At 46.3% G+C, this 16,721-nt stretch overlaps 1 protein-coding gene across 4 annotated transcripts in view; it reads left to right on the forward strand.

The window, feature by feature from the left end:
• LOC138581009 (serine/threonine-protein kinase TAO2) overlaps positions 1-16,721 on the forward strand; it is a 1,567,916-nt gene that overhangs the window by 887,656 nt on the left and 663,539 nt on the right. For 3 of the 4 annotated variants that reach the window (XM_069652009.1, XM_069652010.1, XM_069652011.1), the window contains exons 14-15: positions 4,856-5,092; positions 7,688-7,732. In XM_069652009.1, the coding sequence (XP_069508110.1) occupies positions 4,856-5,092; positions 7,688-7,732 (282 nt within the window). The remainder of the gene's footprint in view (positions 1-4,855; positions 5,093-7,687; positions 7,733-16,721) is intronic. The other variant, XM_069652012.1, reaches the window with a different exon arrangement.

The following is a 16,721-nucleotide window of genomic DNA, read 5'->3' on the forward strand; positions in this document are numbered from 1 at the left end:
GAGAGAATGGAAGGGTGGCTCCAATCATTCCCAGACCAGGAAACTGCGCAAGTGATTAGACAAGGTTTTCAGCAAGGGTTTAACATTCCATTCAAAGGGCGAGGATCACAAAATAACTCCAACAACCTAAAATCTGCTATGGAGAACAAAGATATAGTGACCCAGAAAATGCAGAAAGAGATAGAGCTGGGTAGGATTGGGGGCCCGTTTGACATGTTACCATTTAAAGAATGTATATGCTCACCACTAGGGCTAGTACCCAAGAAGGAAAAGGGAGAATACAGATTAATCCACCACCTATCATACCCACCCGGGGGGAGTCTGTCAATGACGGCATCCCACAAATCGAAGCATCAGTAAACTACTCTGATTTTCAGGAAGCAGTGGAGCTGGTCAGAAAGGCAGGAGAAGGGGCATGGATGGCAAAGGCGGACATTAAGTCAGCGTTCCGGCTGTTGCCGGTCAACAGCAAATCTGAGATGGCTCTGTATGAAGTGGGAGGGCGAATACTTCATCGACAAATGTCTACCAATGGGTTGCGCCATATCATGTGCGTACTTTGAGAGGGTAAGCTCATTCATGCAGTCGGCAGTCACAAAAGAGATGGGGGGAGGCCAACATAGTGCATTACCTGGACGATTTTTTGTTCGTAGGGCCCAAGGGTTCGAAGCTATGCAAAGCGACTCTGGACAAATTTGTAGAGATAGCAAGTGAGTGGGGGTTTCCACTGGCCAGGGGAAAAACAATGGGCCCAACACAGGTTATCCAGTTTCTAAGGATAGAAATTGACTCTCAAGGCAAGGGGTATGCAGGATCCCTGAGGACAAAGTAGCGGACCTGCTAGACGCACTGAAAGAGCTGAAAGGGTGGAACAAAGCTACTGTAAGAAAACTACAAGCATTGGCAGGGAAACTAAACTTTGCGGGAAGAGTCATACCACAAGGAAAAGTATTTCAGAGGAGCATTGAGCTGAGAACACGAGGGGCCAAGATGGGTCACCACAGAGTCAGGCTAGGTGAAGGAACTAAGAGAGACATAGAAATTTGGTCAGAATTCCTGAGGTTTTTCAATGGAACAGTGATATGGCGCTTACCGATAAACGAGGAAAAAAAAAAGGGTTTTATTCACTGATGCGGCAGGAGGTTTTGGATTCGGAGCAATACTAGGGAGAAGGTGGTGTGCAGAAAAATGGCCTACAGCATGGCAGGAGGCAGAATGGACAAAGAACGCTGCTAGAACTCTTTCCAATCTGGGTAGCATTATGTGCATGGGGGGAGGAACTGAACAACAAGGAGTTGGCAGTATGGTAGGATAATATGGCAGTGGTACACGTATTGAATAGGGGGAGCGCGTCATGTCCAATAGTACTGGAGTTAATGAGAGCAATCACACCGGAATGCTTAAAAATGAATGTATGCATAAGGGCAAGGCACATCGCTGGAGAAGCAAATGTGGTGGCTGATGCCTCATCTCGTTTTCAGTGGGGAAAGTTCAGAGAGCTGAGACCAGACGCTGTAAAGGAGGGGACGCCCATGCCACGGAAGGCATGGGTACCCCTAAAAACACTGGAAAGGAAAGAAAAGAACGGTTGACTGCAAGGTCAACTCTAAAGACACAGGGAAACCACAGGAAACAGAACGGGTCATAGACAAACTGACCAGAAACGCCCTAACGTACAAAACGGGTAAGCAATACGAAGAGCATGTAAAAGATGTGTTGGTGGAAGCAGGAGTGCAAGATGTGGGTGAAATTTCAACGGAAAAAATGTGTGAATTTTTGGAAGGGGCATTTGCCAAAGGTAAAAAGAAGAGCTGGGCGGCAGCACACTTAGCTGCAGTAGCATACACCACAAAGGTGGCCGGGGTAGCGGATCCAACAGACAGCCCCAGAATAAAATATGCAATGAAGGGATGGGCAAAGTTAGAAGGGAGGAAACCGGACAGCAGAAGGCCACTAAATTTTGGGAAACTAGTAATTCTGTTAAAAGTATTACCAGGGATATGCAGTAGCACCTATGAAACTGCTTTGTTCAGGGCAGCATTTGCCCTGGCATACTATGGGGTATTTAGAATTGGGGAACTGGTGGCACGGAACACAATAGCAGGCGATGGTCTGGCAAAGAGTGAGATTAGCATGGGAACCAAGGGCATGTCCATAATGTTAAGGAAATCCAAGACCGACCAGGCAGGTAAAGGGAGAGCAATAGAGCTCAATTGCATCATAGAGAAGGACCACTGTCCCAGATGCATCACACAAGAATTCTTAGATATCCGTCCAGAGGTCGGCGGGCAACTATTAATGCATAGGAATGGCAGTGCACTCAGCAGGTACCAGTTTCAAGCGGTATTGAAACCAGCAGTAGCCAAAGCAGGATGGGACCCAGCCGAGTTTGGTACACACTCATTCAGGATAGGGGCAGCAACCTTGGCGTGGACAGGGGGCCTAGGAGCAAAAGTTGTGAAAAAGATTGGGGGGTGGAAATCACAATGTTTTAAAAAGTACATCAGAGAGGAACTGATATGAACACTCTATCTCCCCCATCTCCACAGAGACGACCCCCTACAAATCTGCATGAATAGTTGGGCACTCCTTCGTGACACGGGCAGGCAGGTGGAATGAGGAAGTGAAGCAAGGACTCCACTTCAAAGCCACAATCACATCCTGGTGGGGCCTCCCGGGGATGCACTGGGAGGACATTCACAACAGGTTGTCGGACCTGATCGGCTTCAGGGACACCCCCCCCCCGCCCCCCCACCCCCCCCGAAGCAGTACCTGGTTATACACCTCGGGGGGAACGATTTGGTCAGCACGAATAGGGGAGAATTACAGAGAAATATTTGCAAGTCCCTGCACAGCATAGCACACAGTTGGTGGAAGACCGAAATCTTTGTCGGAGATAATAGCGCAAAGAATTTGGTACGGGGTGCATCGGAGGCAGTCAATCGAGACAGCATGAAAGAAATTAAATAAAACAGTGGAGAAGTATTGTAAGAGCACAGGGCTCCACTTCATAAAACACGGTCATCTTTAGGGCACTGGAGGAGCGGGGCTGCAAATAGAAAGGCTTTTAGGGGGCACCTAAGCGGCTGTGGTAACACCCACTCAGGTGTGGCGACATGTCCCCAGGAACGGATGCCCAAGGGTAACAAAGACTTGGGAGGAGAAGCCTTGGGCATCTCCAGACTGGACACAATGTGCCCAAAAGCAAATTATGTGATATATGTATGTATTATGTATTTTCTGCAAGAAAATAAATTGCCTACGGCCTACAAATTTTCCACAAACAAAAATGGTCTGCTACGTTATTCTTTCAGGTAGGGGTCAGGTAACGGGAGCAAGGGGAGCCCACACTACTCAGCCTATGCGACCAGTGGGAAATCCACCTACTTGCTGTCCACCTTTGCCGCTCCTTAGGTCGGGCTCTGGGCCCGCCCTCTGTGTTTAAGGTTTCATCTGGATCGTGCAGTCATGGGACTCGCAAAGGGGTGACCCAGGACCTCTGTCGTGTCACCGCTGCTCCTCCATTTGTAGCCAGCACTGAGTAGGGGGAACCCCGCAGCTCCAAAGCGGGGCCCTAGTAACCCATGCCCCATGAAAGACAGGATAGGGAGAGGGGGCAGGACACCTTGGCTGTGCGCAACCCCCGCTCCCTCTCCTGCCACTCCTTTTGTTGTCTCAGACTCCTGGAGCCAGGCAGGAGGAAGGACAAGGTGGTAGCAGCACCTTGGCTAGCATACCAAGGAGGTGCTAAGCACCCCAGGGCAGGCAGGAAACGGGTAGCCAGCAACAAAAGAAGCACCTCAGTGTGCAACATGCCGCCAGTGCAAGCTGGCTGGGGGCTGGACAACACAGCCCCCACACAGGCAGAACAAAGCCCCGGGCCAGCGCCTGGACCAATATAAGGAGCTGCATTTGCAGCAAGAAACTACAATTCAGTTTGGGACTCTGAACGGAGCCCCAAACAAGTACCTTGCTTACGCAGAGTACTTTTTCTTTTCCCAAAACCCTCCCACCCAAGTTAAAGGGAGAGAAGGAGAAGAAAGACAGGGCACCGTATGGGGCGCACACTGTCGTGGTATAAACAAGGCGGCACAGGCCAGAGGGCGCAACCTCAGGACCTCTTGTGCCCAAAGGTGCACATTAGGTTGAGGGTTATTACGAGTATGATTGTTTTTGTTTATTACCACATAATGATGTGCAATAAAAACCCCAAATCCTTTTTATTGCCAACACTCACTCAATGTTTTGTGCGGTACATGGGGGGTGGGGGGGGACTGGGTTCAAGCTGTCTTCCTATGGGTCCACCGGTTACTAGGACCATATTGATGAACGCTAGAGCCCCAGCTGGGGCGAGCGCGCAGCTGAGCCAGGAGTTCTGAGCGATCACATCTCACTCAGCTGCCTTGGCCACACCCCTACGAGGGCTCCTTTTAAAGAGGAAACTGCTTGTCACTCTTATGTCTGCCTTTTTGAATAATATTCACATGATGGCAAGGAGAAAAGTTTTTCACAAGTTTTTTCACCATATTCAAAATCGACAACGCCTAGTTTCCGTGTCACTGAGAAATTATTTGCATCTCAATTGGCTACAAATACGACTGTCACTGGGATTCTACAGAACACTGGAGGGCCATGCATCACCCAATTAACTTTGCAGCCAAAGGCCAAATTGTATTTATTTTAGTTTTTCTGTCTTAATAATTTAAGTTGAGATGTTTTATTGGTCAGAGTTGGACATATGGTCCCTGTTATGAATCTACTTATTCCCATGATGCTGAACAAAAACTACATTTATATAACTTTCCATCCCTCTTTTACCCTGGTTGCTTAATGTCTATTACCGTCTCTTGCTCAGGTGACTCGACAGATACAAGAGCATGAACAGGACTCTGCCTTACGGGAGCAGATGACTGGTTACAAACGAATGCGACGGCAGCACCAGAAGCAGCTGATGGCACTCGAAAACAAGCTAAAGGCAGAACTGGACGAACACCAGCTGCGGCTGGACAAAGAACTGGAGGCACACCGCAGCAACTTCAGTGCTGAAGCCGATAAGCTCTCCAAGAAGCATCAGGCCATCTTTGAAAAGGAGGTGAGTGCCTTTGTAACACAGCAGGAGCAGCACTTGGCATTTAAATCCTGCACATTGTTGTGCACTCCTGTAATGAGCTGAGATATGCAACACAGCATTTGCCTTATACTCTGTTTCAACTATGCATAGTGTCATAGCATGAGAATGAGATCCTGATAGCTATTCTTTGCTTAGCTTCCAGTTCAGACCTGCATGCATTGCTTAGTCTCAGAAAATGAGACCCTGATATTCTCAAACTATTTTGCTTTGTGATATATAGCACAAATCTGCTTCACATAATTTTGCAATGCATAACCCAGTAAGAATACGCGAAATGTCTTCATAAAGTTGCTTTTCTGCTGCTTGTGCATTTTACATTCCTGTGCTATGCATAGTATGTCATTCTATTGTTTAATCTCGTCTATTAAAAGCATTTTACTGCAAAAGTAAAGGATTAGCGTAAACAGGGGCGTGCATCCCTGTCATACTATCCACTATCCCAATGTGTTTGGGAACGATCTAAAGGCCAAAGGAATGCACAGCTCCTGAAGTAATGTTCAATGGTTTTTATTAAATACATTTAAGATGCAAGAATGGTGCATGGGAATGAGCTCCGTATGGTTGTAGCCTAAGTGTTTCAGGAAAGTAGTCCTTGGGATCAAGGGTTGGAGATGGACAACAAAAGGCATAAAACAAAGTTGCAGGAATGAAGCTCTCCTGCTCGTACTATTGCACAGGTTTTGTCCCCTCTAGGGACCAGTGGGGCTGTACCACCTCTGACGTTTTAGATGTTCTCTTATTACTGTGTGCGCAAGTGTTCTTCCGCTTTTCTGGGGTTTAGGAGGTGCTCCCCCTCTCTAGTGCCGACTCATCTTCTGGGGTTCAAGCATATTTCCTGCTATGTTGCTTTCCAGCATCCAGCCCAAAAACACTGACTGTGGCGCTTGGACTCAGTCCTCACTATCCACCCATTGACTAAAGCAGATTTATGAATTGGTTACCAGCAGGCATCACTCCATTGATTTTAGGGTTCTGTGTAATGATAGAATCTGGAGTTTTCTAGTATAGGGAAGGTCTTTAAAAGGCACACACCATTTTATTTTCCTTGGTTTACACAGGAGGAGTTGGTGTTTGATTGCAGTCCTGCACCCCTTCCTTCCTTTTGGGTGTCCCTCTGCACTGGAGAGTTTTGTGGTTGTCCAGTGATTAGAAAACCATCGGGGGTAGGGGTGGATATGAAAGCCTCTGTTAAGTTTCCCAGCAGGGAAAACAGATTTTGGGATGGGATCTGAAGCATTTATCTGTAGAAGTGCTACAGCTGTCCGAGTTCTCCATTAAATTCTCTACTGCTGGAGGGGAAGGGAGTTGGGCTTCTCCCTTCAAGTTACCCCACCTGTTGTCCAAGGATTCTCTATAGTTGGGTTAGGATTTCCCCTTTGCTTATGATTATTGGTAGGCATTCCAAGTTTGGGAACTCTGAACATGGTACATCATAGTAGATGCAGTACAGCACATACTTGCACTTTGGGGCATGATAAAAGTGGACCAGTAGGTATCTCTGGGTTTGTTTGGGAATAGGCAAGGGGTGGTCTGCCCTAATAGCTCGTCTGGTTTAGACCCTGTATTAGCTTCTTTGTGGACAATCATGGAGGTTTACTCGTAAGGAACTTCTATCTTCTTTCTCCTCTCCTTCTCTCGTCCCCTCTTTTCTCACTTCTCTCTTTCATTCATTCTTTTTCTATCGCTTCTCTTTGCAGGGTGTTTGGAAACATGTTTTTTGTTTTGCTGCTTTTCTCCTATAGACATCAATGAGACAGTCTATCTTTTAGCTATTATCTGAATCCTGACGTGAGGTTTTGGAGGTAAGTAAAGCCCTCTGCTTTACTTTGCTTGCTTTTGCTCACTTTTTACGGGGAGACTGATCAGTCCCTATGACTAGATCAATACTGAGACGATCTTCCTTTATGGAGTTATTGTTTTTAAACTGCACACATCACATTGCCGTTAAGTGCAGTTGGGTCATTTTGCCTTACACTTTCGTTGTACATTTTGTGTTAGACACAATGTGTCCAGCTACCCATATACTCTAAAAGGGCTGTGCCATGAGATTTCCGCCTACAATTTGGCTGTTTGGTGACTTGGCATTCTTCCTGCCTTTTGGGTCTGGAATCTCCATGTGTTAAAATGGATTTCTAGAATTGGTGTACAGATTTTAGGAAGCCACCCTAGTTATAGTGAACAGGGAACTCAGAGGTTAGCCAAAACCCGATCAAGGTAAACGTGCAGAGCCTTCAAGGGTATTGTCAGAGTGAGTGAGGTCAGGGGTCCACAATGAATCCGCACAATGAATCACACAATAATTAAATTTAGAGAAAAGTATAAATATACTATATTCATTCTAGGTTTCTAACAAACCAACATGATAATATTGCACAACACTCAAACATATATACAGTCACCATAGGGTCTTAAAATGCATTCAATGACTTAAATCAATAAGTCACAGGAACCACAATGCTTTTCCCCAGAATGCATCTGTAGCAGGTGTCGGTAATTGTGCAAAGGAAGAGATGCAACAAAGTTGCTAGTTAAGTAAAATGTGTTCTTATCTTTCAGATGGTACTACCCAGGTTTGATGACCAAAAGGCAATGGAATGGAATGTGAGTATAAAGAGACTTGTTCTCAATGTTATCATATGGAGGACAGGGGAGACGAATGCTTTGCGTTTACTTACCCCCCTGACTCCGATTCTCCCAGATGTTTTGATGGGCCATCTGAGGGTTGCTGGCGGTTGGATTTCCCTCCGTTTGGTCCGGTGAGAGTTGCGCAAGAGGAGTGGGTGCAAGCATTCTTCTGTTCGGGTCCTGGAGTGGAGTGCAACGTTTGGCGATGGAGAAATGCAAGATTCACCAGGGCAGCCCTCTTCAGGACACTTCACAGGATGGGGGAAGCAGAGTTTCAGTGACAGCCACCACACACTGATGACTGCAGGCATCTTTCCAGTCGTGGTTGCAGATGTCTTTCCAGGACAGGATCACTTCAAGCTGGGATGCTGAAATTCAGCAAAAAGGCGACTTAACCAGAAGCTAGCAACCACCAAAGTTCTGAGTGCAAACCCGGAACAGTGACAGTTGTAGCGAGGTAGCCCACTGGAGAGCTGGACAGTCCACTGGGTGGTCCAGGGACTCTTCCGAAGGCTTAGGACGGCTAGATGCTTGAACATGTTTAGACTGATTGGTCCTACCGGTCCAAGGGTCCAAGGGTTGAAGCAATGCACAGAACCTTCGCGGATCAGGTAGTTCATCAGGGCTTCACCGGGCCAGATGCAGGACGGGATGCTGGGCCTCTTCAAGGATTGTCTTTGGATCTTCAGTCGGCTTTTTGTCTATAGGGGATTCCTGGTTCCAATGCTGATCTGAAGATATGGCTGCAGTAGTCCCCTTCTTATCCAAAATCCAGCCTGGTAGCAAGACCAAGCCCACCAATGGTAAGGATTTGCACCATTAAAACAGCCAGTAGTTGTTCAATCAGGGACAACTATTGGTTTCACTCAGACCCTCACCCCCCCACCCAGACTCTCTTGCACAACAGATATGGAGTGGAACTAGACAGTCCAACCCACCTGCTGGGTACCCACAAAGGCAGCACTAGCCTGCTAAAGCAGCAGCTTTGCCTGGCAAGTACATGACTTTCTATGGGATTTCCTGTCCTGTGTGGCCATTTTAAGGCACTAGCCTCGGTTAGTAGCCTTAAATGGTAAACTCAAATGTGCACAATAGAAATAACAGACATGGTAAAAATTGAATTGCTGCCACTTGCTTGTCTTTAGACACACATAAAGTAACGAAAAATCCCAAGTGTAAAAGGTTAGGGTCATGCAAAAGTATCCCTGTTGCATTGCAAGATGCTTTGTGAATGTTAAAAAGTTACAAAAATGTAAACCATAAAAGGGAAACTTTGTTTCCAGTACTGATAGTCGAAAGTACTGCTCAGTTTTCCCTGTAACAAATGAGCAAACGGCAGGGGAAGTGAAGCTGAAGGCTTTACTTCACTTCAAAAAATCAGAACCGGTTAAAAACAAAGCAAAAAGGGCGGCGCGGCTGGTGCATAGAAACCATGGAGGGAAAGTTGCAAAAGGAAAGATTTCTCTTAACACCTCATATGGGAAGCCCTTTCCGGGGAAACGATGGTCTGTGTATGTGATTGGATGTGGGAGCTGGGTCTGTCTGGACCCAGTACACACTAAGCCAAGGTGTCTGTTGCTGGGCAGATGTGGCCAGAGGCTGTCCATAAGTGGACACCCCCTGCTAGTTTGGTGCAGATCCTCCCTATTGGTTGGCCTGGGGGCAATGATAGTCCAAATCCTAGATAAAAGGGCTTCTACTGCAGTCACTTGACAGATCGTTGGAGACAAGATCCCTACGAAGAAGTCTAGCCCACTGATGACCAGCGGATGAGTGTTGCAGCTGACCAGCATTGCCTCAAGCCAATTTACGGTGTAGCCCTGCTCCTTCTTGCATATCTCCAGAAGGCCCCCATCGCGGCTTCTACACCTGGACTGGGGGGGACAGGGGGAGGAACAGTCAGTCCCGATCCCTTCTCGAGGATCCTGCCTGTTGAGCCTTCGAAAGTGTCCCTGGACGACCCAGTGAAATGACCAGCTCTGTTTTGGGCTTCCTCACTGCAGCGACTGCTGTTCCGTATTCAGCCTTGGGACTCGGCTAGTGGAGCTCGATACCTTTCCCTGTAGTTTCAGCCTTCTTGGGAAAAGAGAAGCCGTACAGGGCCTGATCCATTGTTCTGCTTCGAGGAACGCCCATCGCCGCCTGATCGCAATGTCTCCTGTGTTTGCCTGCTTTGTAGAGTCTCCATTTTACCATGCCATGGGGATTGTCCAGAATGGTCTTGTCGAAGCCCTGAACTGCTGATTAGCCAGATCCAATCCTGAAGCTGAAAGTGACTTCTTCACCTGCCTTAATCAGACAAAGCCTGGATTTAAGTGGGCCCAACGGCCCACTCGAAAACAAAAGGATCGAATGCAATACATTCGAGTCAAAAGGACGGGGAAAAAAAGACTGAATGCTTTTTATTTTTTTTAAGGGGGGGGGGTCCCACCATCCACCCCCGCCCCATCCCCTGTTTTTGGGCCAAAAACCATTCTTTTTACCTATACCAAAACCCAAAAAAAATAATACATAAAAAAGACATTCCATCCTTTTGTTTTCAAATTAATGACTGGGCACCGGCCCAGCACATTCAGAGGTCATTGCTGAAGAACTCTGAGTAAGGGGGGTGAGTTTGCATAATACTACCCACCCTCCATAGGATTGAGTGAGTGTAAACTCCGAACCCTATCTGTCCCTTGCCTGACTAAGATCAGTGGTGGTCTTGTGAAGAATGCCCCACGTGGGCTTGTCCTAGAGTGGTGGGATTAAGAGGGAAACCTGTCAAAACTTCCTTTTTTCCACTTCTGGCACAATTGCCTGCACCTGATGGCTTTGGCAGCTCTTCTTTGCTAGTCACATAGTAAACCCTCTTCTGAGGTGCATATTGTAGAACTAGTGACTTCTGGGCCCTTGGCCCCAACTCTAGTAGGGTTCAACTTCAGAAGAACTCAATAAATCCCATTTACCAGGATAGGCCAAGGAACAGAGATGCCTTTATGGGAGGGCAGAAGGGGCCCTTTCCCAGGTCCCAGAGCTTGTATGGGTGGGGGCCCACAAGACTTCCTGATCTAAGAAAGTCGGTTTCCATTGGTTACTTAACTTAAATAGCACACATCAGGATATTTGATGGCATACTACTGTGGCTCTAAACCTATTGCCCGTCTGTTGTCGACAAGTACATTCTGCTCTGATCAATTCACCCTGTAATGCTTTGTGTTCACTGTGGTATATATATTTTGTGTGTCCACTACAGCACAACTCGTGTAGTTTTCTCACGTTTGTTGGAATTTTTATTGACCAGGTGCCGTAGCCAAAGTTAAAATTAAATATTTATAAATTTGAGTGCTGTGATGGTTGCGAAGATTATTCAGTGTGTTAAGCACTCATTGCAGAAATCTGTTTTCATATGCAAGATTACAAAACAAAGTTCCAGCAAGGCCGGCTCAGCCTTTCCTTTGACTGAAGCCAATAAAGCTGCATGTATATGTACTTTGTTTTGTAGCACAACAGGTGCTATTATCTGCAATGTACTTGCAGTAGACAGTGGTTGATATAAAAACTAGCATAACAGTATGCAGACGTTTTAGAAATTGTGTTCATATGGGGAGTTGTAAAACCTAGGCAGCCACCTAGGCTTATGATGACCATAAAGTGTTGGTCTCTGAAGTGATTCTATATTCACATTCAAGACTGTCGAACCAAAGCGTTCGTGCTTGTATCTCGTCTTTGCCAGTGGATGATAAATTGATCCTGGACTAATCTTTTTAAATCAATGACATTACTTTATTGTCTTCTGTGAAAAGGTTTGCCTTCTCACAAACTGGTGGCATTGTTTATCCCATTACCTGATCTTTATTTTTATGTAGGCAATGTGAGTGGAAGGGGTTCTAGACCGAAGAGAACGCACCACATATCGCAGGCATAGGTCTGCACATTTGGCACAAAGGCAGCTTTTTTTTTTTTTCGGGCCTGTTTAAAGCTTTAAAATAAAAAAGGAAACACAACAATTAGTGTGCTGGTACTTATATACTTCAATTTATGTGTGAGACAAAGCTCGAATTATTCCCATTTTGAAAAATTTGCTTCAATAACATTGTGTTTTACAAAACTGTCATGTTGGGTTATGCGATTTGTGTACTTTCAAAGTCATTTCTGTAAAATTGGATTATTTTAGTTTCAAGAGCAGGAAACAATGTGGTAAAGTGTAGAAATTGCAGAATGGGCGCACATCCCAATATCACCCCTTTTCCCAAAGTGTGATCCTGGGTATCACATTTAATGTCGTTTTGACTAACCTGTCAAAATTGACAGTCCCCAGATCTTTTAAAATTGCCACCCTTCGTAGTGATTTAGTTCCCAGGATATGATCTTCAAAAAAACCTCACTCATGCTTTCACTGGCTCTAGTGTTGCTTCCTCTATAATAGGGATAGTAGTGAATATTAATATATTGCACACCACTGCCACTTGTTTCTTTACTCTCTAATGCCAACACTGCTTGAAAAACATACATGCCCTCTCCTAATATAGGTCTGTCTGGATATTGACACTTTCATTCTGGATTATGTGCACTCTTTGCATGGTATGACGTCCTTTCATCGCCTGCTTTTACATCCCCAGTCTTTTAACTGTGCACATTCCATCGAATGTGGTCATCGAATTTTTTAGGGGGGGTGGGAAAGGGCAAATAAGGGTTTGGGTGGGTGGGCAATAGTAAAAAAATAAGTCTGCCCCCCCCCCTCCCAACCTCCCAAGAAAAAAAAAAAACCATGAACACATTCTACAGAATGTGCACATTTAAAAGCCTGGCGATGTAAAAGCAGGCGATGAAATGACATGGAACCCTTTTCATGTGTCCTGCATTTAGTTTAAGGCCAGTCTACTGTCTCGTGGCATATGTTAAGTGTCCTGTACCTAAGCTAGAACACAAGTACCCTGGTTGTGAACTGCTAATGTTGGCCTTGAAATGCTACTTGCTTGTGCAGATTACAGCAAGAATGAAGAGGCTAATGGGACTGAAAGGTTGTACATAAGCTTATTTTGGTCACTGCAAGGCAGCATATCAGGCTATGGGTTGTAAACTCAACGAGGGGGTGCAACCAGAATTCCTTCGGTTTGGTGGAGGTGGCCTCCAAAGGTGTTTGTGCCCCGAGCCCCAAAAGTGCTTAAGATGGCCCTGCCTAGGAAGGGATCCTAGACCAGGCCTCAACTGACCAATGTCGGGAAAGAATAGTTTTGGGGCAGGACTTTATGCCCATGTAATCGAGGAGACCCACTGCTAAGGTTCTGCATTAATTGGGGGGGTGGATAGGGGGTGGGGACACAGTCTTCTGTGCTTGGTACCCTCAATTGATGCACAGACGTTGCAGGTGCCTAGGTCACTTACAGACGCAGGATTTAGTTTGTTGGTTGTGGTGCTTAAGAATAGGGTCAGCCAGCTTCCAGCAGAACGCTGTGATGAATCAAGGGAATTTGTCCTTTTTCTCCAATGGGGAGCCTCCTCACCACGCCCTGAGGCTAGGGTGGTGAGCCTTCTCTGCAATACCCTCCATAGGGGTAGCGGCAAGTGGTACCTCGCCGTGTGACACTTCCCCTTTGGTGACATGGACTCCCGTTCCCATGAGGAACTCGCTCAAGTTGGATATACTAGACAACCGGGAAACGCGCGAGTTACAAACTCGCTTTCAATTGTTACATGGGTTGCCAGAGTTTCAGCAAACTCGTAACCCAAGAGACTGGCAGGGCAGAAGCCCAACCATAGGTGGTGGCGAGACCACCGAGAAATCTGGGTTGGACAGCAGTCTGTAGAACGTCACCAATACCGCTGGCAACTGAGGTTGCAGTACGTCCGGGCATGTGAACAAGCACCCTGACACGCAAGAAGACACGAGAAAGCGAGTAAACGAAAGCCAGAGATGAAATGCTACTGGCATTCCAGCAGTTGAAAGGGAGACCCCGAGAAAGAAGGCTTCAGAATACGTTCCGCCTCCGGAAAGAAGGTAGCGGGCAGAACGGAATGTAAGGAAGATTCAAGGGAAACCTTATGCTACGCAGTTAATACGAAACAAAGATATGTATTATTTCTGAGGCTTATGGATCTGCTTGGATCACATGCTATAAATAGGCTGACATCGAGTGGTAGCCGCAGAGTGGTTTATAGTCATAATCTCAAATACAAATATGTCGAAAGTCATAATGTCGAAAAAATAAAGTCGAAAACAAAAATGTCGAATTTCTTTTTTTTGTTGATTTTTATTCGAAATGGGGGGGTTCCCCCCCCAACCCCCTTTTTTTTTTTTTTTTTTTTTTTTTTTTATGTTGTTTTACCCCTTTTTGTTACCACCGGAACCCCAAAAAAACATGTAAATTAAAAAAAAAAACAATTCGACATTTTTGTTTTCGACATTATTGTAATTCGACATTTTGTTTTCGAGATAATGACTGGACACCCCGCAAAAGTATTACGTTATTTTCTTTGAAACTCAAAAAGGGATTTCGACACGGTGTGCCAGTAATACTATCCCTAGTGTGATGGCCCCTGTACCCATGGTGCTTCACGCATCGAGGTCCCTCAGATGGTTTCCCCCCCACCCCCCATCGTAGTTGGACGCAAGTTGCAGAGTTCCTTCTTCTGGCTAACGCCTTTTATTAAACAAGTTTAAATGTACTCTTTCTTTGCTTTTCGACTGCTGTACACTGCAAGATCTACAGCAACGGTTTTCAAGGACAGATTCTTCAACTAATTCAACTGGCTCAACGACTTAGACTGTGGCCTACCTAGGGAGAGTGGGGGGAGGTCATAATTTATTTCTCTTGAAGAATGCATATTTCCCTATTCTTCCCTTTCCATCGCCGAGCTGACATCCTTCCATACTATGAAAAACACACAAAATGTTGCCCTTCCTGTTACAGGAAGTTTCCTAGGAAGGATTCACACAGGGTGTCTCACCTCTGCCTCCCCATGGACCATTCTGAAAAGCAGTACAAGTTCTGCAAACTTTTTCGGTCCAAGACATTAAAGGACTGTAAGACTAAGCGCGGGCCCATCACACCATGCAGGCCGAGGCCCCCATGGACGTGGAGGTAGCCTCCAGCAATGGCAGCATTCCAAGTGATGCCAAGGGTGATCAGGACCTGACAATTTCCTGCGTGCGAGCCCCCAAATCCAACAGGCAGGCCGGCGGTTCTGCTACGGAGACGGCAACCGGCGCGGCTGAAGCACCAACACTACTCGTCCCCCCTCGGGTAATGGCGAGCGTGCGCCGAATGACACGTCAATGGCCCTTCCTAATAATTCCAAAATGAGAGAACTCATTAAACTTGTCCCGGATACTCTCCTCGTCCACAACATAAAAGCACTCAATCCTCAAAACCCCCTATTTCAAAGGATCCAGATAATTATGCCCCTAACGACACCCTTTCAGGGGCAATGCGCCATAAATAACCATCTACATCAGATGCTTACCCTACCCCTGCTCCTACAAGTTTCTGAAGCTCCACTCAATGGATCCCTGAACAATTTGGCAGAAATGAGAATGTCTAGCTTTGTTGATTTTTCTCGATCCTTACCCTGATCAACTGTCCAGCCCCCAAGGACCCTATAGAGTGGAGGCAGCCAAAAATCAGCCTGCTGCCAAAAACCCTGCCTGGACACTTCCCAGCCTAGTACGTCACAAAATATATCTGAGGACCTATACTAATTTGACACTTCAGGCTCACAGGACCCTGGTCCAATAGCAGACAAAGGGGACCTAGATAACGCAGACTAATATTATGATGATGATTTATACATCATACAATCTCCAGACTATCGTGACCAACCTGTGACTGACTCCCCTGTGGATAATCAGCTGCAGTATAATGAACTCCTCCTAAAAGCTGCCAAGCATTTTAAAATGGATACCCACGTGCACAAGTCGAAAATTACTTTGTAGAGGACATCCTCTGGGATAAGAGGGCTGCAGCACAGTTCATACCACTCCTGCAGTCAATACAGAGGTGCATTCAGTCTTCTTTGCTTTCCCCAAACCTTACAAGGGCAGTTAACCCTTATTGAAAAGATGTTCAGAGCAGCCCCTTCTGACCCATTGTACATAAGTGGTCAATAAAAGCCTGACTTGCTCGTAGTGACAACCACAAGAAAGAGAAAGGGCACCCCCTTAGCCTCTGCCGAAGCACCTTCTGACAAAGAGAGCAAGAAAATATACACACTGGGCAGATGGGTAGCTTCCTCGGCTGCATACCAAAGGATAGCCGCAATAACACCACACTTTTAAGTTATAATTGCCACAAATGGGACGAAATCGCACAACAAATGAACTCTGTCCCAGAGCCCCTTAAAACACAGCTTTTAAAAACCGTATCTGAGGGTAAGCAGATGGCAAATTGCACCCTGAAGAATAATCTGGACACTGCAGACCATGCAGGCCGCATACCCTGGGTACCCTGATTAAGTGCCACGAACGGCTATAACTAATACACCTTTTGTGCAGAGAGGTGCCCTTAATGCACACAGTTTTCGAGGACAAAACTCCCAGCAGTCCTCTAGCTACAACCCTTCAGACAGGCTTCATCTTGGGGTTCCTCGCAATGTCAGTCCTCTCAAAATGTTCAAAGAGGGCACAAAAGGTCGAGAAGTAGAGGCAGATTCTCCTCCACCAGAGGCTTCACCCCACCAAATCAATGTCATCCGCTCCAGGTCCCCTCCCTTGCTGCTCCAGTAGTAGGTCGCATTTGTCATTTTATCCACGCATGGGCGGGTGTCACGTCAGACAAGTGGGTACTTTCTACCGTAGCAGAAGCTATTGCATAGAACTCATATGAACACCGCCCAATCACCCACCTAGACAGACAGACAATGCAAGAGGAACAGCACATTCTGTTGGAAGAGGTCCAAGCACTGCTAGTAAAGGACACTATAGAGATCGTCTCGGTAAACAAGGGTATTTACAATACACCCTATCCTAGACCTGCACCCTGCAAAC

The sequence above is a fragment of the Ambystoma mexicanum genome, chromosome 3p, assembly GCF_040938575.1.
Source record: "Ambystoma mexicanum isolate Mex_15411 chromosome 3p, UKY_AmexF1_1, whole genome shotgun sequence".
Lineage (NCBI taxonomy): Eukaryota > Metazoa > Chordata > Amphibia > Caudata > Ambystomatidae > Ambystoma > Ambystoma mexicanum.